This window comes from Poecilia reticulata, linkage group LG7, assembly GCF_000633615.1.
Source record: "Poecilia reticulata strain Guanapo linkage group LG7, Guppy_female_1.0+MT, whole genome shotgun sequence".
Taxonomy (NCBI): Eukaryota; Metazoa; Chordata; class Actinopteri; order Cyprinodontiformes; family Poeciliidae; genus Poecilia; species Poecilia reticulata.
In genome coordinates, this window is record NC_024337.1 from 9,010,378 (window position 1) to 9,037,867 (window position 27,490).

Consider the following 27,490-nt stretch of genomic DNA (forward strand, 5'->3'; position numbering starts at 1 on the left):
TTTGTTTTAGACATTTGTATGCTAATACCTGCTTATCTTTATGTTTGAGGTACATTACCAACCTTTAAATACATTTAAATAAAAATGGTGCTAAGTGGTTGGATTTTTCCCTTTGAATTAGTTTCTTATGATTTGCCTGGTGGGTGCAGGTCTGTATTCTTTAACCGTTATATTTTTATTTTAAATATTTCTGGTCATGAACTATACCTGCATTCGGTCATCTAATCCTCTAGTATGTTCAAACAAAGGTCACTATGAACACCCTGCTTGGGTTTCCCCCTTTCAGTCACCATGGGGTTTCATTTTAGCCTGAATGATTCATTTCTGCTTTTTAACACTTCAATGCATTTACTATTTGGAGTAGCTGCAGAATTATTGCTTTGTATTATACTTTGGTTGTAATGCAAACGGCATTGTGATACCCTGTAGAAATGGGAATGTAAAAGACCGGCTTTAATATATCCCCTGGTGATGAATACTGAACTGCTTATTATGACTACATAAATCATCTTCATGGTTTTTGTCTGAGTGCTTTGTTGTTCAAAAACCTAATGATTCTGATTAGCATTTAGATAACTGCTAAATTAATGTTAATTACCCCTTTTTTGTGAAAAACGTAAATTGCTACAAGCAATCTTTTTGTATTTATCTCCTTTGGGTCTTGTTTATATTAAGAAAAAATCCTTAATCTTTTTATGTAATGCAAATAAACTTCTACTATATCCAAAAATATATACCGGATTTTCCGCACTATAAGGCGCACTGGATTATAAGGTGCATAGAATAGACGCTACAGCTGTCTTCACATTTGAAGAGTACGATTTGTTCCGTACTCTACAAATGTGGATGTGTAATAATAAAGAAATGGTCCCGAGTACTTTATATAGTAGGCTGCCCCAGTCATTGTTTCACTCATGGTATTGGTGTTGTGATATTGTGCCCAACTGCTTTCTGGGTAACACAGACCAACTAACACGCTGCAGCCGCAGTCTCTGTCTCCCTTCCCCCCCTAGCCTCCCCCACCGGCTTTAAATGTATAGGGGCTGGTCCCTTGGTAACCCTAGTCGAAGCACCCTGGATGAATATCTAAAGCCACTTTGTTGACATAAAGAATGTCAATAAAACAGTCCGACTCGGGTCGGCGAGGAGAGCCTTCCGCGACTGGGCCGGGGCGTGGCCGGACGATGGTCACCCTTCTCCGTTTGCGCACAACATGTTTGTGGAGAACGTGGTGCTAAATGACCTGCAGACAACCTGATTATCAGGTCGGTAGGTAGATAGGTCAGTCAAACTTTATTAACAAACCAGCGTTATGACAACTATCCCAGCATGCACCGCGTGCTTCTTCTTCTATGGACGAAAATGAAGTCGGCGGCTGCTTACCGTAGTTGCTAGACTTGTTGTGGCTCAATATTGGTCCATATATAAGGCGCACTGGATTATAAGGCGCATTGTTGGCTTTTGAGGAAATTGAAGGTTTTTAGATGCGCCTTATAGTTTGGAAAATACGGTACCTAAAATGTATTTATATTATTGTTTTATTTATTTTTTGTTGCTGAAATTTAAGTTTTGTTTTCTTCATTTTCTTTGATCTAAATCTGTTTCTCGTTGAGCAAGAAGGCAGATTCGAACAGCGATGTAGAAACCTCTACATCGATAATATATCACAGTTACTGCATCTCATGATAATAATCTTACAGCAGTTGCACATGGTCACTGTAAGCCTGTGGATCTATTACAGGAAACCTTCAGTCTGTGTCTTTTCTTAGTAAAGATAGAAGCTGCTTTTATCCAAACCACCTCAGGGTGAACAGATGCCAGTAAGTCTATCAGAGAAAATCGGAAGTTCACACGTTTGCCAACAAGTCTTTAGCTCACGGCTGGGTTAGTGATTTAACCCTGACTTTCCAGTTAAAGACAATCCCTCCACCAAACTATTTCTAGAACCCAACATTGTTGATTTGTCATAAACAATGCAGTTTAAAACTACAACTGTAAATCCACCGTCACTACGGAGCTGCTGCAATTCTTCACCCAGTAAAACTGAAAAGTACTTTGTCTGTAATTACGACAACCGCAAACTCAATGAAAAACTTTTAATACGTCTGGGTAAAGAATGCAACCATCACATTAAAGCTTAATTGCAGCTTCTGTTGTTTCACACTTTGGAGTCATGCTTGCTCAAGACAGATCAGCTGTCTAAAACTTAAACAGCTGATCTGTTTTAAACAACTCCAATGAATAACACTGTCACATGACTGATCTAAACTGTCGGTGAAGACGTGAACATAACTCGATACAGCCCACAGGGGCTACTCAGTCTCCTTCTACTGTGCCTGCTTGCGGTTTTAGCAAGTTTACTGGTTGCTCTCCAGTGAGAAAGCGCCTACATAGGCCATAAAAAGCTGCAGCTTTAAAACAGTTACAGCACAAGCGACTCTACAGATATTCCAGTGCTACACTGATTCAGCTTTTTAGCACATGTGTAAGAGAAATTCATATCTGCAAAGATCTACCAGCAGAAGGTAATACACTAAAGGATGGATGTAGTGTGAGTGCGCTGTTGTTTAGATCCACAGTGGGCAGCATTTGCCTCATCAGTCATAGTTACACAAAAACAACACCTCAGTGTGTGGCTTCTCATCTGCCCAAGCATATACACACACAAGTATACAAGTAACCCCGTGTACAAACACAGAGTTAATCACGGATGACTGCTGTGTAAACACACACACACAGATGTGGCTGTAAGACGTGAATCTGCTCCACAGCTGAGTCAGAAAACAAACCGTGGTCTTTATGAAATGTGTGGGCCCATGTGTCAATTCCAGATGTTCTGTTTAGCATGGCATCATTTTCTGGCACGCATGCAGCTTTGCGGCTGGCAGGAGAGGTTGGCATCTCAGAGATGTGAGTAATGCGTTGGGTTTCGTACACACCGCCATAGACTCACATGTGACGGGTGGAGAGGACTTGAAAAGCTAGAGACTGCATACCAGAGGGGGCCCAACAGCAGGAGGCCGAGGGAAGCATCAGCACTACAGTAAAGTACTCAGAAGTGTTGTTTTAATACTTCTGTGATTTGATGTCGCTTTGCCAAGGACACAATGATGTTATTTATCCATCAGAATGGAGAATGAGTCAGGATTTCAGACATTTATGCTGTTCAGTTGTGACCACTACATGTACAGAGTAGATTCTGTCCACAGGGGTTAAAAAGCACACTTTTAATTCCTAATATTTGTGACATGAACTTGGACTGGGAATTGTCTCCTGGGCTGATGCATGTCCTTTAACGCTTGACTGTATTGAGGTAACAAACAGCGACACTCTTCAATGTTTATATTACTGAGGGAAAAAAAATAATCCAGGTTAGCTCTTTTTGGCATCAGCGAGTTGTTTAAAGAAAAAAAAAGTCAGAAGAAGACTTTAAAAACTGTAATAAGCTATTTATCCTATATGACATGTTTAGACATGAAAGAAAGAAATATGTTTTTATGTATTTTATAGTATAATTCTTATACAAATCAGCTCAAATCACTTTTATCAAACCAACAACGAAACTCAGAACAATGCATCTTTACTTCTTATTTTGACCTGTGTTGCTCCCCTTCATGCTGCTATTACAATCCTATTAGTATTAATTAACAACGCCGTTTTAAAAGCAGAGTTTGAACTGTCCAAATAAAAGAGTCTGCAGGCCAGGTCTGATTCTGTAAAAGCTAAATGCATAATAACATCAGTGACTATTTTAGCTTACAGCCTGAGTCAAACATTCAGATTCTGCGTGTTTTTTTTAAAACAGAGTCATAATAACCAAGTGTCAGTAAACATGTTGTTTATGCAGGGATTATCATAATTAAAATGTCTTTGTGATGCACAATGAGTAGAAATAATCCAGACTTCCTATAGATTAGAGCAGTTTTTAGTCATTATTGACTCCAAATACTGACCTACTTTAATTGTTTAAAGCTCCACGATATCCAAACAGAAAACCTCCAGTCAATAAATAAAGGTTAACAGCCAATAAAAGATTAAGACAGACAGTTTTTTTAGCACTGATGAAACACTCTGAACAACTCTTGTCTTTTGAAAAGTTAAACCTTAATATAAAATAAAGTAGGTCGGACTAACTGGTGCACTATCACAGGGTGCTGGACAGCTGATGGCTCAGCCTTGGTGGTTTACACCCACAGCAGCGCAAGTACCTAGCAGGGTTTCAAAAGACAACCCAACTGTCATCTGAACCGCAGTTCCCCATCTGTTAAACTTAAAGTCATGTGACTCCATGACGGGAAACAGCCATGTGCTCTGAATTACTTGTAACGTCACATCACAAGATCACACATTGGCGGCCAGAATTAAAGCATATCAAAACTGGTGGAGTGTTTTTCTATCGATTTTGTCATGACTACGGATCACGTATTCCCCACTCTGCTTTTCACTGACCTTGGAGGACTTGCGGGCTCCCAGTAGCGGCAGAACAGGTGCAGTCCGTCGGCGTTGACGATGTGCCGCAGCTCGGTGTAGGGAACTCCCTGCGGGCTTCGCCGCGGAGCATCTCCCGGCTCGGGCATGGAGGGTTCGTCTGCAGAAAAGACACCGAGCAGCGATGACAGCACGTCGCTGCCGCCGTAGAGGTAGTAGCTGAAGGCAGCGACGAGCAGGCAGGCTGCGGTGGTCACGGCGTTCATCGTTTAGTTTTTTTTTTTTTTTAAATAAATAATGTATGTCGTTGTCCTTCTTCGTCGCGCGAGGCTGCGAGCGGGGACCGTGTGATGTCACACGGTGTTTGTGGGTCGGTAAGGATCTAATGTGGAGCTGCGCGTGCTCATTACACACACACACACTAACCGACGCGCACGCATAGAGGCAATGTTGTCATTGATGTTACGTCACAGACCATATGGTGTGCTTAACTACAAGCTCGCTCTACCAGCTCTTCTCTTTCTCTTTACACCTGCCCAATTAAAAACAGGTTCATTGTCATACAGTGTGGTGGTTCATTATTCATACTGCGGACATACACCATACAAGACGTTGATCCAATATGTAGAAATATTCATGTAATTTTAATAGAATTACTGAATTGGATTATATTGCCATTATGTCCAATAATCAGTGGCGGCTGGTTAAAAATAAACAAACAAAAAATATCTTGGGGTTGATATATTTCTCTTCCAGGTCCAGTATGGATTCCAATGAACAGTAGGAAACTGACTACAGTTTCACAATTATATAACATTCTTCCTACAGTGAAATACTATGGAGTATGGAGTGTTAAATTAGCTAAAAATAAAAGTTCTGTTCGTTAACTTGTGAAATATACAGTATTCAATCATGAAATCAAACTCAAAAACTATGAGAACCAACAAGCAAAATTCTATTAAGACTGAAGATTATCAATAATTACACTAGACAAGGCCTTCCTGTCATAAATAACAGAAAACACACTGGTGTGGGATGGAATAATCATGTGTACTTTGACAAAAGTAACCCATAAATTAGAAGGACTAAAGCTCCGTTGGAACCAAAACACCAAGCTCCCCTCTGGATTTATTTATTAATGTCCATACATCTGAGTCAGCAAACAGAACTTCAGCTTGTTTTTGTCCAACACCATATAAGAATCTGAACATCATTTAAAGCAAACATTATTAGGACAGAAACTCAAAACATACAACAAAAGAGCATAACCATTAATAACAATTTAAAAAGAGAAGAAATCTCAGAAACATTTACCCAGAGCAGTATTAGCATTTTGCTGACAAAGGAAACAAAACGCATAAAATAATTCACGTTCAATAACTGATTGTCAACAAAGACCAAGTGATAGCAGATGGACAGAAAAATTAAATAATGGAAAAGAGCTGAGCAATATGGAAGCTAAAACTAATAAAGCAGGCTGAGGAACAGAAACCGTAGCTTACATATCTGCTGGAAAAAGCTTAACATTTTCAAGCAAGATCTCCCTCCCCGACTGCTGTTGTCGCCATATTTAACTTTATCACCATGGCGACCCAAAACTTTCGGCATCTTCGATGTCAGGGCAAAATTCCGAGCAAGTCAAAGGGTTAGAAATGCTGATTGGTCAATTGTTTATTATTTTTCCACACACGATTCCCTTCTTGGCGGTATATCGCCCCAGCCGCCACTGCTAATGTCCACTTATTTGAGCTACTTAAAAAAATCGACTAGTTCATTGTATCTTTTGTGAACACACTTCTGCCTGACACTGTTAAAAGTGGATATCTGCTCTTACACCTCCACTATAGAAACAGAAAAAAAAATCCTGCAATCGTCTTTCTTGTTTAGTGACTTGACGGCATACCTTTTACCTTACGGTCAACGTTTCAAAGAATTTGGGTAATTTCTTTCTTTCCTTGGAAACAAAGAAAGAAAAAACAAAAACAAACAATCACCGTCCTAATATCGTTTCAGAGCCTTTCTTTTTTATTTTTTTTGTAATTTTTTTTTTTTTTTACAGCGGGGACATTTAAAGCAAGTTGTCTTTATTTTGTCTGATTAGAGCTCAGAGTTATGTTACTGTTCGCGCATTTTGCGCATAGGACCTCGCACATCATGTGTGTCGAGATGTTGTTATGACGTTGGACTGAGGAGACCCTTACTCGGAAAATGCTTTTCTGGAAGCAAGCGTGCGTAAAACCTCGCTTTTGTTTTGCGCTGGGGTCCAACGTTCCAAATCCAAACGCTCCGTGAAGGTATCCCCGCTAACCGGACAGCGTAATGATGGGAGATTTCACCACAAGCGCCAAGCGACTGCTCTTAGATTTGAAGCTGGCACCAAAAACCCTGCAGTCAATCCATAAACTTGGTCGATTGCAGGTCCCTTTTGCGTGCACGCAAAAGAATGAGATGTGCGATTTGACATCATCAGCAACATTTGAGGTTTGCCAGGTTTGAACGCGCAAAGGTGGAGAAGAATATAGATGCAAATCTGCAACTTAAACCAAATGAGCAATTCGCGCTGGCGATGGACAGTGTCCCGCAGACGCACTCTTGAGTCTGGACTGTCATAAGAATATTAAAAGATTATGAAGATCGACTGACCTGCACAAGGAGCGTCTGCAGCCAAGTTTCAGCTCCAATCTGCCTCTCTGATTCCTYYCTCTCTCTCTCTCTCTCTCTCTCTCTCTCTCTCTCTCTCTCTCKCTCTCTCTCTCTSTCTYTCTCTCTATGTGTTTAAATCGCTCTCCGTTCGCCTCCAGTCAAGACAAGAATGCGGTGAACGACGTTAGGGGAGAAACTAAATAACTGTTCACACACACTCCCATCCTTTCTTCCCCCTCTCTCTTTCGAAACACACACACATACACATTTCCCCAGAGGGAGAGATGCAGTTTCTCTGTCCCTCCCTCAGTTTAGCCTCATTTACAGTTTGGAAGGACGCAGCACGCTTCAGCCCACATGGTTCCCGTTTGTGCACACCAGGGTAATATATATTTAATATTAATGTCATGAATCTTTCTTTTCTCTGTTGCCCCTATGCTTTCCTGACTACCAGGAAAAAAAATATTGTCTAGTCACCATTTTTTTTAATTCCACAATCTTTGTAAGGTAATTAGAATACTGAAAACAAAAATTTTGGGAAAAAAGTTTTGATTTTTTAAATATCATGTGTCCACTACAGTGGACATCGAAATGCCATATAATTGAACCTTGATGGCAACCAGTTTGTCCCAAAGAAAATATCCAAACATCAACATAAGAATGAATTTCACATCGACAAAACTGAGCACTGTTGCCTAGCAAGAAGGTTCTGGGTTTGATTCCCGGCCTGGGATTTTTCTGCATGGAGTTTGCATGTTCTCCCTGTGTATGGTGGGTTCTCTCCGGGTACTCTGGTTTCCTCACTGTCCAAAAACATGACTGTCAGGTTAATTGGTTAGCTGGAGAGGCACCAGCAACTACCGACCCCACTATGGGATTTGGGATTCGAGTTTTTTTTTAAATCCCAAACTCCGACTCTCACAGTCAGTGTAGAAAGATTAATTTTAGGTTGTAACAGTCTGCGTGCTGCTTTTGTCTTGCTTGTCTCAATCTCTGACAGCCCCGATGTCAAGAATTGGATATGCACACTCCTTCACGGTCGTATTGCTCATGTCAGTAAACCGAACCCTATCACTGGGAAAGAACCCTGAGTCATATTGAAACACACTGTAACTGTTTTTTCATCACCATACATGTTGAACGTTCAGCGGTGCATTCAGTAGGTGTGGTACTGACAGATATGCTAAATGCAAGAAGTTGCCATTGCCCAATTGGAGGCATTTCAAGTTCAGCAAGTACCAACTAAGGCTGTAAGCAGATCAAACTTGTTTGTTGGAAACTCCTGGAGAGGCTTGTTTGAATCTCTTTAAAATAACTGAATGTCTTTTCTTCTTCTTCTACTCTGCTGAAAGCGGTATCTACTTTTAGAAAGGTTTCTCGATTGGGTGTTTTCGTTGTCAGCACCAACTTCCTCTGCTGGTAGATTTATAACCAAGTGTAAGTGTGGCAAGGACTCAAAGCAGAGTCTGGCCCAAAATGTCACACTTCTGCAGATGTCACCTCATTGCCTCATCTGCACCTGAAACACTTTGTGCCTCAGCAGCCAGATGTGTTTTATTTGGGGATCGGGATTTTAATAGCATAATTATAATATACAAACTTTAAGCTAAGTAACATTACACATACAAATGACTCCAGTCCAACATGTGGCTCCAGATGTAATTTATTATCTCAACCAGCTGGTAAGGGGAAACAGTGCATATGCTTGTGAAAGTCTAACCAGTCTGATAACTGGTCTGCAGCCGACAGCAGTCACTGTTGGACAGCAACCTTAAAATCTTATTTCTGCTGACCTCTACTGGCTTAACTTCTCACTTTACTGCAATGATTTTAAAGGAATCTTCTCCTTTATTTTTATCTTCTAATGCACCACTTTTCAACGACTTTCCCCTCACTGTGTATATAATCTTAAAAAAAACTCCTCTTATTTACTTTTGGTTTAGACAACAGCACCAATGTTCTTCACACCTGGTTGCCTAGTTGAAAGCTTTCTGGACCATTCTTTAATGTCAACTGCAAAATAATAAAACAATTTATTATTATTATAAAATTAAGCCCTGAAAACAAAATGCAGAGAAGTGTCTAAATGCCATTTAATTGGGATGATTAATGGAGCATCCATTTGTTTCAAAATGACTAAGTTATGATTCACTGTGTTCTCATTCCCAAGAATAAATGACTCATCATACCTGGTTTCAATTAACAAAGGAATGTTGTGGATGCAAATGACTTCTGAGGAACAATAGAAATAAATTTCTTCGCGCTCCTCTAATTGCACACAGGGACATAAAAAAAAAAAAAAGTAGGAATTGATCCAGGACAGAAGATTAGCAAAAGCCTTTTTCTGTCACATTTTAGCACTTCTCACCACATGTGATGCTGGTTCTTGTAAAACAACAGAATAAAAACAGAGTAAGTTGCCGCGTGGCAGCCACAAACCTTCATCCTTTTTGTCGTTTTGTGTTAGACCAGCACAAAGGAAAGCATAGCTGTGAATTAGAAGCATGACTTTACTGAAAGGAGAGAAATAACCTAAAAAAATCTGGTCTGTATTTGTTTCCCCCATTCTTATTCTGATTCTTGTGCAGCCGTTTCCCATCCGAAGCCGCCGAATTAGTAAAAAGTTTTCTACCAGATTCATCTTAACAAACTGCATCATAAAAGTTGTGAAACATTAAAAGCAGAGCTGGCTCATAAAACAATGTGCCATGTTTTGGAAAATTTGCACAGTGCAGAGATCTACAGCTCAGCTGGGTGGATCTGTTGAAAGGATCGGCCATTCACACATTGAATCTGGCATTTTAAGCCATTAGAAATCCCATCAGGAGTTCACCACAAGTCGTGTAAGAAACAGCTCAAACATGTGGCAAAAGGCCATCTGATTGGATGAAACCAAACTTGAACTTTTAGGCCTATAGCTGCAAAATGTGTGTTGCAGAAAACTGAAAACTTACATCCTGGTGGGAGAATCAATCATGATTCTTTATATTCAGCAACACTGATGGGACGATAAGTGGGACTAAATACAGGACAAACCTGGAATAAAACCCTTTTAGTGGTTGCTATTGACTGGGGTGGGACACCATCCATGCTGATATTAAATATTGACATTAGGTCAGATCCAGATCTAAAGTCAATTGGCAAGTCTAGAACATGTATGAAGATGTATTTTCAGAGCGGTTCTTCATCTGGCTGGCTGAGCTTAAGCTATTTTGCAAAAAAATAAATAAATAATAGGGCAAAATGTCCAGCAAAGCTGGTGGAGAGGCGGACCAGAAGACTTGCAGTTGGACCTGTAGTTTCCACAAAGTATTAGCTCAGGAGGAATTAATACAGTTGCCATGCTTTTCAATATTTTATTTAGAAAAAAACAAAACAAATTGAAAGCAATGTGTCGTTTTCATTCCACTTCACAATCATGGGCTACGTTGTACTGATCTATCACATAAAATTTTCCAATCAGCTAAATTGAAGCTTATGACTGTAACGTGACAACATTTGAAAAATCTTAAAGTGCAGAAACACGTCAGTTTTGTATTGTTCTAATTAAAATAATGTGCAGATTTTCCGTCACTCTGAGAGGGAATTTCTTCTCTCATGCTGCCCGATTTTCTGATTTGGTCTGTAATTAATGCAAATGAGCAGTTTTTAAAAAATAACATATGTTTGCTAATATTTATTTAGAGATTAAAAATCAACACATTAGTGTATACATAAGCAGAAACAAAGATATATTTAAGCAATTAACAAGTTATGGTCCAGACGTTCTGATCAATACAGTATATGTACAACATACAGAACAGTAAATAACACATTTGAAATTGTGAGTACCCATGGACAAAAACGTGTAGGTTTAGCTTAATACAATATAATGATGCTGAATACATTTACTTCAAGCAAATACATTTAGTAGAAAAAAATAAAATAAAACCTTTTCTCAGTAGGTTTCCAAAAAGAGGATGTCCCAGATTTTTCCGAAGCCCTCTGGATAAAATCCTCCTGCAGAGTGTCTGTCACTTCTCCATAACATCCTTCATCACTTCTCTCAGGACTCAGAAATTTGTTTCGTTCAACTCCTACGAAGCAAGAAGGACACGGGGAAAAAAAATCGAGAGCTTAAAAAGGAAAAAGTCCTTGCACGGAAAAGGAAACTTGACTTTCTAAAATATGTTCTCAGTAGACTTGATCTCAGAGTTTAATGAGGAGGAAAACCGAAGCTGCTGCTTGAAATTGTGACTCAGCATGAAACTGTCTCTGAAGTAATGGCTTGGAGATAAGTTTTAAATCATCATCTGACACTCTTGGGTTGTTTTGAACTTTGTAAACTGAATTTATAATAGTGAGGCTTTGAAGTAAATTTAACTACTTGCGAGTTTTTTTTTCCATGTAACTCTTATATAGCAATTTCTTTTCACATTAGCTACATTTTTTACATGCGTGCATGTGTGTGTGAGTGGTTTTATTGCACAAAACACCATATGATCTCATGTTGCCTTTGAAAGAAACACATGCAGGCTGGCTTGCATGCAAAGTTGAGCAATGATCTTCCCATTTGAATCTGCCTATTTCCTCTCATTGTTGTCGTGTGCATGCACTTATAATTATTTCAGTGCTGTTCTGGGTGTAAATCACGTTGATAGCCATGTATTTTATTTATTTATCTATGTTCTTTGCATAATTCCTCGGTCATAACAGAAACATAAGGCCGCTTGCACAACATAAACACAAGACAGAGCATGGACAAACAAAAGCGTGCAGGCGAGAATGCACAGGTGTTTAAATGTGAGGAGATCAGCACAAATGCAAACACAGCCAACGTAAGCCTTTAACTAGGCTATTTGTGTGTTTGTGCTGAACTCAGGGAGGACGTTTGCAGTCCTGGTCTGGTGGTGGAATGAAGAGTAATCTTCTAGCAAACAGCAAAGGTTGTCTGCTAAATTGTGCACGGGAAAGCATAAGTAATTTGACATCAAAACCCATTTAAGTGCAATTATGCACATCGATTCTGTGTGTTTAATTTGCAGTCTTGGTCGAGCCGCGTGGACGTGGCAGCGGTAAATGGGCCGAGCAAATGGGCTGTATTTTTATCACTGTTTATGGGGAGAAACCTGAGGCACAAACTGCTGAGGGGAACTGAGTCACATTCCCTCGCTTTAGTCTTTAGTTGGCTGAGGATTAAAGTCAGCAAACCTTCAAGTTCTACATAACAAAAAAAAAAATAAAAAATCTGTCCCGAAAACAAAAATGGTGAATTTAGCAAACAAACTGAGACAGTAATAACACATCAACAACTTTGGAAGAATTACATAAAGTAATATAGTGATATGATTCTTAGTATTGAAATGTTGTAATGAAACATGATGGGGTGTGCATAAGACTGACATGTCACTGTCATAAACATGACATAATGCATAGCATGAACATGAAGGATGCTTTATGAGTGTTTAGAACTGTTTGCAATGAAGTGTTTTTCGTCAAATAATAACACTTTTAATGCAAATGTGAATTAAAAGTTGCATCAAAAGTCAATTAAAAGCATCAGCTTAGCATTATTTGGTAAATCATTGCAATTTTATGCAAAGTTGCATTAAAACTTACATTAAAAGTCAATTAAAAGAGTCAACTTTGCGTTAAAAGGGACATTATTTACCAGTCTGCACAACCCTTCAAATAAAGTGTTACTTAAAATACTTCAGGAAATATTTTGTAATTTTTAAATTACAAAAATGCTTCCTAAAAATAATTCCTAATTTCTTTCTTAACCCGTTTTGCCTCAGGATGGACACAACGTCAGTCGACGTGAATGCCTGCTCTCACCTCTTGTTCATATTCTTCATCATACCGACTCTTTGATTTTTCAGACTGACAGTACAGGACCGCATCGTGGATGGAGTTGAAGAGGCAGGACTTTGTCACATTGCTGCTGAAGAATCCCCCGGCCTGTAGGCTCTCCACCACGCCGCCTAGGCACAACGATAACATTCAGAGATGAAACGTTGCACTAAGAAGCGAGAGAAGCTGAAAAGGCATGGAGCAACTAGAGGGATGCAGTAGAAAGGAAATCTGCAGAGTTGAGAAGAGAACAAACAACAGGAGGCTTTTTCTTGTCTACGGTGAAATGCACTATATTTTATGAATGCATGAATAATTTTGGCAGCTCTATTGCAGGGCTAAACACTTTAAATGAGCCAGTTTTTTCCTATCAAGTGCCATCAGCTCGCTGCAGGCTAATTAGTGCTGCTGGTCCTTTGAAGTAATCTGGACGGGTCCCAGCTTCCTGCACCAGCAGATTGTTTGTCCCCCAGAGATCCATGGGCTTTTTTTCTCTACATAGAAAATCAGGTCTAAATTTGTCAACCATTATCTAAACATAAAAAAGAAGAAAAGAAACAAACTGACACACTAGATTTTACTAAAGAAATGCTTATTTTCTCATGACACAGCAAAAAAAAAAAAGCTCAAATTGGCTGTGCCCGTCTAGAATACAGTTTAACAAAAGAGAAACCGAAATATAAACCTTATATGCTGACAAAGTCTGCTGTGAAAACCACACCAATGCAACTTAAGTAAAAAAAAAAAAAATTTCACTTTCAGTTTGACCAAAATTACTACAGATATTTGGGTCCTGATTCTGATGACACCAGTTTATATTCTGGTAATAGGCAGTACAAAAACCTGAAGGCTGGACTTACTTTGGCAGCAAGCTAAAATAACCTCAATGTCGATCTCTCCGTAGTCTCGCCGAATCTGAAACAGAAGCACAAATGTCTGAATCATTTATTTAATCCAGTTCACAGTAAACTTAAAAGTTTAAATGACAGGTAAATACTTGAGGAATGGATAAAGCATACTTCACAAAGGTATGAAAAATGCTGGTTTAAAGTTAGAGATTTTATGACATGTTGGTGTGTGTTCATCATTTTTCCCCTGGAACCTCTTCACCCTGAACCTCTCCCCTAGGCTGCTTGCTCCGATGTTCAGCTGTTTATGCTAATTACATCTTCTGGTACTGGGAGGGTTGATTCTGCTTAGTATACTGCCTGCAGGAGAGCTGCTGAGTGTGTGGGAGAGAGTTGAAAAAAATAAAGAACTGAGAATTTCAGCAAAAGACTGTTACCACGTGAATATATCACACTGGCTTTGCTCCAAAATGTATATCAAATCCCAAGATACTTCATGCAAAGGTGTAACTAACAAGCTTTATGAATATCATACAGATACAGACCTCTTTAACTGTTCTGATTTCTGATTGGTTTTTAATAGTGGCTACAAGGGGTGCACCAATTGCAGTTTCTTTGGCCAATCACTGATGACCGATTTTTAAAAACCCTGAGCTGCCGATTGTGATTTTGGATGATGATGATTTTGTTTTTTAGTTTAAAATGTCACTAAATGTTGAAAGAAAGTCGCTGAGTTGGCAACAGTCTAGACATGACCTGGAGGGTGGGTCCGTCAGTCAACCCTCTCTCACAACACAGCAAAAATAAACAGTGGTTTAATTTTTGAAACCCCTCAATGTTAAATGAAATTGGAGCCGGTTCATCGACTGGCCGATTTAATGTTGCACCATAGCGGTTACACTATACAACTCAACTGAAATCCCTCCAAGAAAGTGTAGGATGAACAAATGATTCAGAAACTGAGTCTAAACAACATCTACAAGAAAACATCTCACAACAGCTTGACAATATGAAGCGGTAGAAACTGGAATGACTAAAACATAATATTGGGAAAATTCTGTCATTCAAAAAAGTTCTACTAGCTCCCTACAAAGGGTTTTTTTTTATTTCTGTGGTCAAATTCAACCTTATTTGGTTGAATTTTTCAACCTTATTTGGTTGAATTTTTCAACCTTATTTGGTTGAATTTGACCACAGGTGTTGCTTTTATGTGCTGCTTAATTTTTTAAAATATATTTTGATAATCAATATTTTGCCTTTGTTCAGTCGTACAGGTCTTATTTTCTTACGCTTTTAATTGTCTTGACCCCGACTGTGTCCAGGAAGTTCACAGGGCTCAGGTCAAGGATAATGGCCCTTGGCAGCGAGGGGTCCGGATCGTTGTCCACGCCGATGATGGCGATGCCCTTCTGGTGCTCTGAATTTGGCTCCTCCTGCTGGATGGAAGAAGGCACGACAAAGTTAAGGTAAAAAAACAAAACAAAACAAACTTCAATTATCTCCCACAAAAATAGTTAAAACTGGGGAAATTCCTGAGTAGGAAGATCCGGTATGACAAAAAAAAAAATCTTGTCTGATAAATACTTCTTTCATTTTTTTCACTCTTTAGCTTTTGCTCACCATGTCGGCTTTATTCTTCTTGAGCTCTTTCTTCGCTTTCTTGGCCAGCCTCTTCTCGTGCCTCTTTCGTTTGGCTGCCAGTTTCTTCTTTATTGACAGCATCTTAGTGATGTCCAGGCCGCTCTAAAAGAAACAGCAAAGAAAATCATCCTTAAGTTTATTTTAAATGTTCCGTCGACAGGCGAGATCTACTGTAAGTCAACAGAACACAGGTTTTTATATGTCAGTCAAGATAAATCCAACTGCAACACCAGAATAAACAGACACACCAGGTTTGTTTGAATGACATGAAGAAACCTCCTTTATGCAAGGATTAAATATGCATAACACTAACTGCCTGTTTTATTTATATAAGACACTGTAGTACTCGCCACATTGATCCAGTGTGACGATTTCATTCATTTTTATTTCCAAGCGCATGTTTCCTGAAGTACAAGTTTAACGTTGCTCCTGCTGGTTCAAGCGTTCAACTCAAACGACTTTATCAACAAAACTTTTGCAAAACTACCAACTACATTCGCACAAGAAATGTAGTTGTAGTTGGGAGGCGGGTTTCAACACCCATCACTTGAATCGGTTCAGGCCTTAAAATAGCCTGAGGGATTATTGGAACATGCACGGTTAAAGTAATAATGGATAAACATGAACTCGAAGCTACACTTTAGAACAAGAAAAACTGGGAAAAGAATTAGAACCAAAAAAAAAGACGCTAAAACGTAGACGCCAATTACGCTTCATTAGCTTTCAAGTGCTCTCTGTGCAGACCATTCTGCATTTTCATTCATTATGAAAAAGACGAAGAAGCTGTCATTGACAGATATTAATCATGTCAAAGCAATCGCCTCTCCTCTACAGGTCATGCCCCTGAAAGCAGATTGTGAACATCACTGAATTTCTCTATTATCTCCAATCAACTGAGTTGTCCAGAAACAAAGCCGGACCAGGATTGGTCTGGTGGTGATTTCTCACCCTGTAAACAATCCCTGCAGCCTGTGCATGACGGCTCAATGAGAGCTCATATTAGTGCCTCCGAGATAAGAAAGCAAACGAGAAATGCTTTGGTTTTGACATGCTGACATTTTAATGAATGAGACGTTCCATTATCTCCTTCCCTGATTCAGTCTCTGCACCCCTCTCCGCTCCTGTCTGCTGGCATCTTTTGTCCACTTTCCCTCGATTTGTCTTCCCATGAGCAACAAGGAGAAGGGGAAGAAGGAGGAGGAGGAGGAGAAGGAGGAGGAAGACGAGGAGGGAGAAAAGGAAGAAGAGGGGGGAGGCAGAGGACGGGGTGTTGGAGGAAAAACTTAAAAAGAGAGGAGAAATTAGAGGGATGGCGTTTTTAACAATGTCTGTCATGGCTGTGATGTGTGAAAACGGTAACGTGCCTCATCTGTTGTTAGTGTGTCAGAAGTGATGTTTGTAAAAGAGAAGTTGATTGCACAGAAAAATGTGACAAGATGGATTGGAGCTGCTGCTGGTTCTTCTATTTTGCTTGCATGTTGCATGTGTGTGCGTGTGTGTGTGTGTGTGCCTGCATATGAGTCTGCCTGGTTCATTAAATCAGGGCTTAGTGTCCGTCATGGTGCTCGCGTGACTCCGATACTGCTTTTGGGTGCAGACACATTAATATATCAGCATGCATGATTATGCGTGTTTTCCTTCAGGAAAAAAAAAAAAAAAGAAAACGAGAGCATATTTTGTTGTCACTTTTCAAAATATTAGGGCTTGAAGCCAAGTTTGAATACATCAAGTCCCATTAGGAGCGGATTGTGGCTTTAATGTTGTGTTTGTGTTCGTGCTGTCACCTTTTCTCCCAGAGCTTCCTGGTACATCTCAGCATTGGCAAAGTAGAGGGTGGCAGAGGAACGGAAGATTAATATTCCTGGCACCTGCTTCGCCTAAAATCAGTTAATGAGGTAAACACAGAAAAACATTTAGTAAATGCTCCAACTAAAGTCAGACTATAAACTAAAGCTAATATTACAGCAAATATCTAATATCTGCACAACATGTTGTGCAGATACAATCTGGTTGTTGTCCCACTAATCTTGAATCATATGATAGTTGTAACTTGAATCTGCTGGTGAAGCTGAATACGCATCAGGCTTTTCACATTTTGTCAGTTTACAGTGGCTATGTAATGTATCACAGCAGCAGCAACTCATTGCATTTATGCATCTAAATCCAGCCTGGTGTCATAAAATAAATTGGTTGGTGAGTGTATTGTAAAATAGTAAGCAGATCAAACTGATCAGGCTGGCCTATGTCTCCTTCCACAGACAAATATCGGCACAAAAATGAAACTAAAAAGAAAATTAAAATATTTTAACATGGACAAATAGAGATGTAAACTAAAATCGTTAAAATATATAATTGTTTCTCAAAATATCTTAGCTGTATGTCTTGTGCCAAATAGACTCACAAGATACAAACAGGCCAAAAGCATAGAGGTCACAGTACTGACCTTTTCCATGCATGAATGTTAGTTTTGCACTGACTTGTTTTTTATATATATTCTCAATTTATTAACCAAATCTTAATAAATGTTTATGTCAAACGGTTTTTAGAATTTACCTTATCATAGTCTTCCACAGGCTTGTAAATGTCAGTGCCTGCCACTTGTCCGAGCAGAGAGTATTTGGGTCTGAAACGCACACAAAACAAAGAAGTGAACTGCACTTCATGTTGAAATTTTATTGCTATATGTTGTAAATGTTAATAAAGTGCATGGCAAAGTTTAGATCTATGTTATCACGTTGCTCAAAAGGAGAAAAAACATTCAGTGCTTCCTCTACTGCCTCTGAGCTCAGACTCTCTCAGTAGGTGTGACATTTCTAATCCTTCTTATATTTAAACTTCATCATGTAGACGTAAGCAGCAAGGTCTCCTTACAGCTGTGTCCTGAAGATCACAGTGAGCATGGAGAAGGCGATGGCAGCAGCCAGTCCCAGGTCAGGGTTCAACAGCACGGTCAAGATGAAGGTGGCCACCCAGACCAGCTGAAGAAACAGAGAATTACATGAGGACCCAAAACAAAACAATGGCTGTATAGTAAAGTATAAGGATTTAGTAACAAAAACTATCAAGAAAATTTAAATTCCCTGATTGTGTACAGCAAAAGAAGTGTTTTGGAGAATTTTGGAGTGGTCTAGTCAAAGTCCAGACTTAAATGCGACTGAGATATTTTTTTAAAGCTTTTGTCGTTTAAAAAAAAACATTATAATTTGAAAACTTAGATGTTAATATTCTTGATAATAAAACATTTACATGTATCAACAAAATATATAAGAAATTCCTAAAGGGGATTTTTTTCAGCATAGTTCAGTGAACAAGCATTAACCTCTGATGTCTGGAGGATTTACATTAAACCAGCAGAAAAGCAGGAGAGATGTTTCGAGTGATAATATATTGATAATGGAGAATAAATAACATAAAAGTGTAAACATTTTTGTCAAAATGAAAAACAAAAAAGAAAAGAGAATCTGTCTTTGCTAATAAACCTCTTCCTTGCCAACATTTTGGCACACTCACCATGTCGATTTTATTGCTTTTCCACAGAGCGGGGATGTCCAAGAACTGCTTCATCATGCCATGGAGATTAACGAAGATGATGGCAGCCAGCACTGCCTGAAAAAAAAATCATCAAGCAGAGCAATTTGTGTGGGTGTGCAAAACGAAGTTTGATGAGATCAACACTGGAGTTAAAGGGCCACGAAAGGCAACTTGGACATAAACTCAGACATTAAAGTTTATTTTAAGGATTTTAAACGACTGACATGACCTAACAGAGACCCGCACATATTAGATGACGTGGTGAAAAGCATTATGGCAGGATAAAAAGCATCCCAAACCCTTAATCCTGAACAATCTGGTTGCATTTTAGAGCACAATCCTCAGCTGTGAGGTAAGTCTCTCCTGAGCCGGGCTCAGAGTGGGCCTTGTAATTCTGCACACATTTTCCCACTTGGCTTTGGATGTGTGTTGTTCACCACTGTGTGTGTGTGTCTGTGTGTGTGGGTGCGTGTGTGTGCAAACACACATGCGAATACCTTGGGTAGATCTTCAAAGAGAGATCCAATCCAGAGAGTGATGAAAAGGATAACCACTGCCGACAGAGCCCCAGCAACCTGCAGCGAACAGAAAGGAAAAACAGGCACATGATGAATGGATGGATATCGAGCGAAAAAGATCAGAGGAAAAAACATTAGAGAGTAACTTTAAAGAGATTAACGAGGCAGCGATTAGCAGTGTGAACTGAAAGAGGGAGAAGAATTAGTGAAGCGTAGGTAAATGTTCATGTTTTTTGTTCAAACGGGCTGGTTGGTTAATAACGACATGGGCTTGAATCTGGTTTAAGGTGAAGTGTAGACAGCAGTCTGTATAGCATGTGTTTTAGGAATAACTTATGGAGTTCTTTAAACGTTTTCAAATCTGTCAAGGAGACAAACTGTAAATGCTGCATGACATTTCTGAGAATCGTTTTCTTCAAAATGTTTCAAGTTTGAAGAAGCTAAGACTTTCCATCACGGTGTTGAACTTCAGGTGAATAAGGTGGTGACATGTTGTATTGCATTCCCTGATAAAAATTGGTAAAAATCAATTGAATAAATGTATCTTAACATATTTTTTGACCTCAATCCTGTGTGGTGGAAAGATAAACTCAGTTATGACAACTTGACATTAACCAAGAAATCATTACTGTTATAAATTTGTTATAAAAGTATTACTGATTGCACTTTAAAAATTAGGTAACTTTATGTTATTAAAGGTAAAGTTTAAATGGTAATGATTTCTTGGTTAATGTCAAATTGTCATAACAAAGACATTTTGAATAATGTCAACTTTGTATTAAAAGTGTCATAATTTACCGAATGACGCTTTATGACAACAGTCATAAATATTCATGAAGGCTTATTCATGTTCATGACAGATTTTATGTCATGTTTATGAAAGTGTCATGACAGTCTTATTCACCCCCCTTCAACTAAAGTGTTACCAAATTTTCATTATCAGCACACATCTGCCTTCTTTTTAAAAGCATGTCTTCTTCTCTTTCCCATTTTGAATTGTGGCTGCAGGACATCAGATCCTGTCAGGAAGACGTAGACAACTTATTGAACTTTCCTAAGCACTTTGATCAATTGGAAACAGTAAATCAAAAGATGACTCGGAAACATTTACTGGTGCTGCTGGTTTAGGATCTATACAAAGTGGCATTTTTCTTTTAAAAATGTGTAGAAATTAAAAGATGCCTAATTTAGCGCTCTATATCACAGGTGCTGACATTTGTGGAGGATAAATTACATGCAATGTGAATGAAACAAAATCTAATTTAAATCCATATTAGTCTTTAAGAGGTGAAAAAAGGCCAGAGCTCAAAGGTCAAAGTAGAATTTCTATGGCCTGAAATGAAAGAGGGAATGAATATCAAAGCTGGAGCCGTCATGCGACTCTGTTTAACTAGTGCTGTCTGTAATGAACACCATTCACAGGCTCTAATAGGCAACATATTGTGTGCTGCAAACCAGACACAGACTTTCTTTTTTCCTCCTGTCAGGGAAGGCATTGCTTCTTTTTATAGCAGCAGAATGTCAGATCACTTTCTAAACACGTTACAACACGAAGTAAATATTTAAACATTTAAACATTTCACTTTTAGATCTAGAGTGTCTCCTCTCCTCAGGTGACTCATGCCTTTTTCTGTTTTGGCAAGTTATTGATGTTAAAGTTAAATCTATCATATTCTTTTTTAAAACAAACTTGTCCATTTGACTGCTCATTACTATCTTTGTTCTTCTGTTACTCGTTGCTAGAGACAAGCACATTTTGTCTCTAGATCTTAGCTTCATTTCTGAAGGAGCCGAATCAGAACATCAGCATAACCTCACAACATTATGACCACCTCTCTAATAACGCTCGGTCGCTTCTCCCTTCCCGTTTGCTGCCAAAACAATCCTGACATACATCGACTCCATCAGACTCCTGAAGAAGTTGTGTGTCTGGTACTGGCAGCAGATCCTTCAAGTCCTGCATGCTGCAAGGAGAGGCCTGTATGGATCAAACCTGTCTGTTGGTCACGTTTACTCGAGACTGGTGTCTGGAAACTGCGGGTATTTTTGGACGTTGGCTGGGGAAAAGTTCCACGTTTACACGGTACTGCCAAGACATCTCGAATCCACTGTAGTTGTCATGCCAGGCCACTGTGCGGCGCTGTGATTTCAGAATGTCGCTGAACATGCACGCGCTTTTGACCCTTGGCTTCCACTTCATTTAGAAAATAGCAAAACAGCAACTAGTCTCTGATGAACCAGTGCTAATGTAACATTTATATATTCTGTGCATGCATTCCAACCTGGGTTTTTCCTCCGGTGCTTTCCTGAACCAAACTGCGAGACATTGAGCAGCTGATGGCGAAACACTGGAAAATTCCTCCAATTGAATTACTTAAGCCAAGGGCGATTAGCTCCTAAACCAACCAAACAAACAAACAAACAAAAAAACAAGACTTATACACTAGAGTCAACAGCGAAACACATTAGATATTATTAATCAGTCCCTAATCACACTACCTGGTTGCTGTCGACTTTGTAGCCATATTTCAGTGCAAATATTCGTCCCAGGGAGATAGCAATGCCGTAACCTACAACAGCGAGGGCAAAGGCATCCCCAACCACCTGGCCAAACAGGGACATATCAGGTACAGCAGGTGGCTGGAGACTGCCACACAAAGATGGCGGACAGAAAAAGAGACATTACACACTCCTCTTGTACAAGAGATGCTAAGTAGTGCATGTGTTTTCCTCACCCAGAGGGAATGTTTCCCACTACATCCACTCCATATCTCTCCTCCAGGTTGACTTGCCAAGAGACAACTGTTGCTATGATTACCTAGAAAGACCATAATAGATCAATTCAATGGTCTAATTAGTGTTTTGCTCATGCAAACTTTCCTTTGTACTTACAGCAAGTAGCTCCATGGGCAGGGGGACAGGGAGCTTTTTACTCAAGAATGCATTTAGCTCCTTGGCAAGAATGAGGGCGACAATGGACACGATAGTGACCACCAATGTGCCAATATTTGTCTTTGGAAGGAGATAGCAGATCTCCACCACCGTCTGAGAAGGAAAAACAAAGTACTGTCATATCATCTTAGAAGGTATTTCTACCTTACACGTAGAAATAAAAGTGGTTTTTCTTACGTAAATCAAGGAAATGGGTCCACTGTGTCTCTTTGGGTGGAGACCAAAGATATATTTCAGCTGAGAAACAATGACGTGTATGGCAGCTCCCGTTGTATAGCCTCGGACGAGGGGTTCGGACAGGTAAGTTACCACAAAACCAAACTGGACCAAACCGAGCAGAATCTGCACACATGGCAAACAGAAATCTGAATGTTCGCAATCAGGAAGTTTTGCAAATGTTTTTACGTTTATGCAGATTTTCTTGCACCTGGGAAAGAAGACTTTAAGTTGAAATCCTGCTCTAAATCTTCATTGGAATGGTTTAAATAAAAAATTTGATTCAGGATCCTCTTAGGGTATTTGAGTTTTTTTATTTTCTGCCCTTGAATCAACCAAAATGTGGCAATTTACTGATTTTCAACCCTGTTTGTCTTCCACTTGGTGAGATATTTACTAGTACAAGGGCAAAAGACATTCAAAGCACTACATTTTCCTAAAATTGCACAGCTTTTTCCTAAAGATAACAATTTTCCTAGAAAGCAATTGTTCTGCCATCTTCACCTTTTATCCAAAACGAAAAAACAAAAAACAACAAGAAGATGTAATTGCTCATGTATAATCTTTAAAATCTGTATAATTTTGGGTATTTCTACTTTTACACATCAGACTTCTGAACCCAGCTTTGATATTTTACTTGTTAAATACAAAAGTCTACTGGTTCAGTTCACATGTTGCGTTCATGCTGACTCTGATTATCAGATTGGAAATCTCTCTTAGACGATCCAGTCATGTTGTGGATAAATACTCTTCCCTATGCAGACTCAGTATTAGCACTCATCTTTTTAGAGTGTATGAAGTGTTTTATTTGCACTACACTGTGTTGTTTAAAACGTGTGCCTAGCAGGAAGCATTTCGTGAGCTGATGGTGCTGGTAGATAGTCATCGTCCAGCATTCACTGAGGTGTAAATGAAGCTGCAAAGTCTGCTTTACAACGCACCTGAAACAAGCCCGATATAAAAGTGACTGCAACAGCTATTCGGACCCGCTCTTGATCCCGGGAAGCGAAGTCGGTGTCGCTGGTGTTGGTCACGTTGTTCCAGAACTCAAAGTCAGAATCTGGTGCCAGTCGGTCGACCACCCCTCCTATCATTACGCTCATCACCGCGTATGTTCCTGAGGAAGGACGGCACAATTAGAAAACATTGATCTTAACGACGTAATTGCAGCTCTGGCTCTTTTTATCTGTGGCTGTTGTCCTGTTGGAAGATCAATCTCAGCCTCATTCTCTAGTGTTTTGTAGCCTCTGACAAGTTTTCTTCCAGGACTGTCCTAAATTTAACTCTATCCGTCCTCCCCACCCACTCTGACCAGCTCAATTCGACCCCAGCAGTGTCGTCACTAACTGGGAATAATTTAAAGCAAACATGAGGGATTTGATTATTTCATTATGTTCTAAAAAAAAAAAAGAAAACCTCAGTCCCCTATAATTTTTAATATAATAGATACTGAAGTTAGTCAAGCTTAATTGTCATCCCCCCAAAAGCTGATTTAATCAAGAAACATGTGTCCCCACAGCCACAGTTTAATATTTTATCCAACTTCAATGCCAAATATCTTGTTTTCAAATTAACATTTCAAAATTATGAATACGAAGAGAAGGCAGCTTGTTTATTTGTTCAACAATTAAAGCAAAAATGAATCTGCTAACAAGGACTAACGCATACCAATAGCTTAGGTATGAATAGCTCCTTTAATAACTTTTACCAATCACTGTATTCTTCCAGTCCACCTTTGGATGCGTCAGACTTTTTAAATCCCTGGATATTCCTTTTATCAACCTTGTTTTATTGCCGCAATAGAATGTAAAGTGGTAAATCTCCAAGACAAGATCGATTTCAAAACAGATTTGTTTAATCACAACTTTTCCACTATTACTGTCTAGATCCAAGAGACATGATGATTTTTCTGGGAATTGGATCAGTTGCCAGTTATAAAAGTAACTTAATGGGTCAGTGCAACAAACCTACCAATCGAGATGTGCTTCGATGTGCCAAAAATGAAGTAGATGAGGACTGGGTAGAAGGAGGAGTAAAGACCAAATATCGGAGGAACGGATGCCAGCAGTGCATAGGCCATGCCTACAGGGATACAAGCACAAAGAGAAATAATAGTTTCTGCCATACGGAGACTTTTTATGGTTATGAAAACTAATTGAGCTCTAATCCAGTTCATCTCAAGAACTTGAATGCAGCAGAGAATGAGTTAGAAGACCAGGGCTCACTACACTTTAGGAAGGATTGAGCTGAAAACTGATTGTTTTAAGGTCAAACCAAAAGAAAGTCAAATACAGCTTGATTTGCTTATTAAAAGACTGACTATCTTGGTACTAATTAACTTACCACTATAAACAAATCATTTATGGCTCCGTCTCTCCCTTCTGATTCTGCAACCATCCCCACCTCCACCCACACCCACTGGCGCTCCGTCTCACCCTGTGGCAGCTGCATGATCCCCACGCTGATTCCTGACACCAAGTCACCCAAAGCATTTTCTCTGAACGCGTAGCGAGGCAGCCATGATGCAACAGGGAACGTCCCCAGCATGCAGTTCTTCACCTTGGGCCCACTGCAGCTGAGCGTGTCGAAGTGATAGAATGAAAAAAACAAAAACAAAACAAAAAAACAAGAAATTTAGAACATAACACTGATATCAGCCCAGAAGTATATTCCACAACCTAATTTTAAAATTTGCTCCCAAGCCAACTGGAAATGTCTTTGTGTTGATTCGAGCTCATTTGGGATGTTGACTCATCATGTTTCCCTCCATTAGAAGGACCCGAAGCCTTTAGTTTTAAGTAAATCAAATAAATTCCACCAAACTTGGGGAATTTGACTCAAATGTAACTTTTCACATCCTCACTTGGCAGGATTTATGATTCCGGGAACATGTGACTTTGCAGCTGCATTTATTTTTAGCGACCCAACGTGTGATATGTTTTCCACAACCACGTGTGTTTATTTCTGCTTTCTGTATTTGTTACCGCAGAAAGCAGTTCTCTGAGTGTTAAAGAGTTGAAAAAGTACTTTTATGAAGTAAACAAATGAGTTCATGAATGAAAAAAAAAATTCGTTTGAGGCATTTCACAATTTATTTAAGCATCATAAAAATAATTTTTAAAAGATAAACGACGTTATTTAGTTTTTCTTCTGCTCTGGTTCCTCTTGAGAACATGGAACACTGTAACTTTGAGAGGCCAATGCTAATTGGAACAATTCACCTTGGAAACACTTTGAAAACACATTTGGAAGGTAAAATCTTGAACTAAGTGAATGCTGTACGCAGTGACAGAATCACAGAACTTCATAAATCTACGTTTTTTTCCTATTTTTTCAGTGAAGCCTTTTCTCAAACCCGGTGGCAGGCGGTCCAATTGGACCAGCGGCCCCAAACCAAACAACTGCTGGTGAAATGCAGCATGAAATAATTCAGCATTTGATTGGTTAACCTGCACCACGGCTCCACTTCAGACCCATTGAATTGAACTGAGTAGTTAACCACACCCACTAATTCTGACGAATGCAGCTCGCAAAATAAAACTAATTCCTGTGACCGTGAAATAATTACCATTAGTATTTCCATATGTGTTTTGTAAAATACAGATTGTTATTAGTGAGAATAAGGTGTACATATTCCACGTAAATAATATATAATAATTTATTTCCAGTTTTAAGTGAATTATTGGCCGAAATGAGTTATGAATTTATTAAAACCCTGACCTACAGTCAGATGAGGCTGATGTAACTAAAGAGGATGTACCACTTGATATGTCTGATAGGTAAAAAAAAGGAGTAATTTATTAAGAATTTGAAAAATGCCTGTTTTTTTAAGACTTTGTATTTTTCACTCAGTTTGTTTGTCACATATTTATTTCAAAGTCCTTCTGAGTGGACATGTGCTTTTTGACATGGCCTGGATTTACCTCGCTGAGTCTTTTAGTTTGTCAAGCAGAGATGGTTTGGTGTGGCTCTTCTCTCCCATCTCGTCCAGATCGTCTTCGTCCAGGACGTTCCTGTTGACTTTGTAGGTCACTCGTCTTCTTCCCTCCATGGCTCCAATGAGCTGCCAGCAAATTCTCAATTAGTATTGGAAAACATTAGAGCCACATCGGTGGCCCCAGTACGTCTTGAGGCATCCGTTGTTGTAGTGTTAATGCTGTCAAGGAGTCAAAGCTTCTCATCTTTTTTTTTTTTTTTAAAGTACATTCGAAAGGCTTTTCTGTGACTGATTGACTTTTTATGACTGAGTTATTGCTTCTGACTGATTCACTGTTTTGAATTTGAAGTTATGTAACTTGGTGAAAAATGTTCTGCTGAAGCTGATCAGAACGGCTGATAAAGACAGTTAAAAAAAAGAAGTTTATCAGCAAAATATGAGAAAAATATTTTTGAGACCCCAGGATGTGATTGGTTAATTTAAAATGCAGTTTTATATTTCAAACTTGTGATAAAAATAAACCAATAATTACCTTGGTGTATTTCAGTAAAAAAAAAGAAAAAAGAAAGAAAAGATAAAATTCCAATCTTCAGCTCCCAAACTTAGACACGAATCCTGGATTCCTTTGAAACTCTGATGAGAACCATGCAGGTTTGATGCTACATGATATAAATGTTTCTGTCTGATGTTCAGATATTCTGTTCAGAAGCTCCAAATCCAAAAGTAATCAGGACTTTAATAAAATGGTTTTAAATGTATATTTTCCTCCAGTGAAGGCTTCCTCATAAGTCATACGTTTGCACTTCTCTCTTTGTGGTGAATAAATCCAGCCTGAGCGCAGAGACAGATCCTGGAGGACAAACTCAGTCTGCTGCAGAGTTTTCATCAGCTCCAAGAGCCTCAGAGCTAAATGTCCTCGAGGCTGTCACTTTTACAACTGTGGA

General features: G+C 39.1%; 2 protein-coding genes and 1 long non-coding RNA gene across 5 annotated transcripts in view; 1 reads left to right on the plus strand and 2 right to left on the minus strand.

The window, feature by feature from the left end:
• The window catches only part of mgll (monoglyceride lipase), a 31,162-nt gene extending 23,882 nt beyond the window's left edge, over positions 1-7,280 (minus strand). Inside the window, exons 1-2 of one of the 3 annotated variants that reach the window (XM_008413205.2) lie at positions 7,072-7,280; positions 4,450-4,588 (exon numbers count right to left, since the gene is read on the minus strand). In XM_008413205.2, the coding sequence (XP_008411427.1) occupies positions 4,450-4,577 (128 nt within the window). In that variant the 5' untranslated portion in view covers positions 4,578-4,588; positions 7,072-7,280. Of the gene's footprint in view, positions 1-4,449; positions 5,045-5,930; positions 6,997-7,071 lie in introns of those variants that run through there. The other 2 variants (XM_008413203.2, XM_008413204.2) reach the window with 2 other exon arrangements.
• A 3,041-nt stretch (positions 7,281-10,321) lies between these two features.
• LOC103467119 (solute carrier family 26 member 6) lies at positions 10,322-27,490 on the minus strand. Its single transcript, XM_008413200.2, has 20 exons — positions 27,079-27,490; positions 26,533-26,672; positions 25,045-25,184; positions 24,581-24,691; positions 23,551-23,726; positions 22,571-22,735; positions 22,334-22,486; positions 22,177-22,259; positions 21,941-22,088; positions 21,724-21,837; positions 19,421-19,498; positions 18,903-18,998; positions 18,264-18,370; positions 17,946-18,015; positions 17,177-17,269; positions 15,372-15,494; positions 15,041-15,187; positions 13,764-13,818; positions 12,889-13,034; positions 10,322-11,147 (listed from the first exon to the last, which is right to left on the minus strand). The coding sequence occupies exons 2-20, from the start codon at positions 26,658-26,660 to the stop codon at positions 11,124-11,126; spliced, it is 2,157 nt and encodes a 718-aa protein (XP_008411422.1). The 5' UTR covers positions 26,661-26,672; positions 27,079-27,490; the 3' UTR covers positions 10,322-11,123.
• LOC103467118 (uncharacterized) lies at positions 12,946-19,001 on the plus strand. The gene is made up of 4 exons (XR_534036.2): positions 12,946-13,184; positions 15,074-15,217; positions 17,189-17,287; positions 18,930-19,001. It is a non-coding gene; the product is annotated as an uncharacterized LOC103467118 (long non-coding RNA).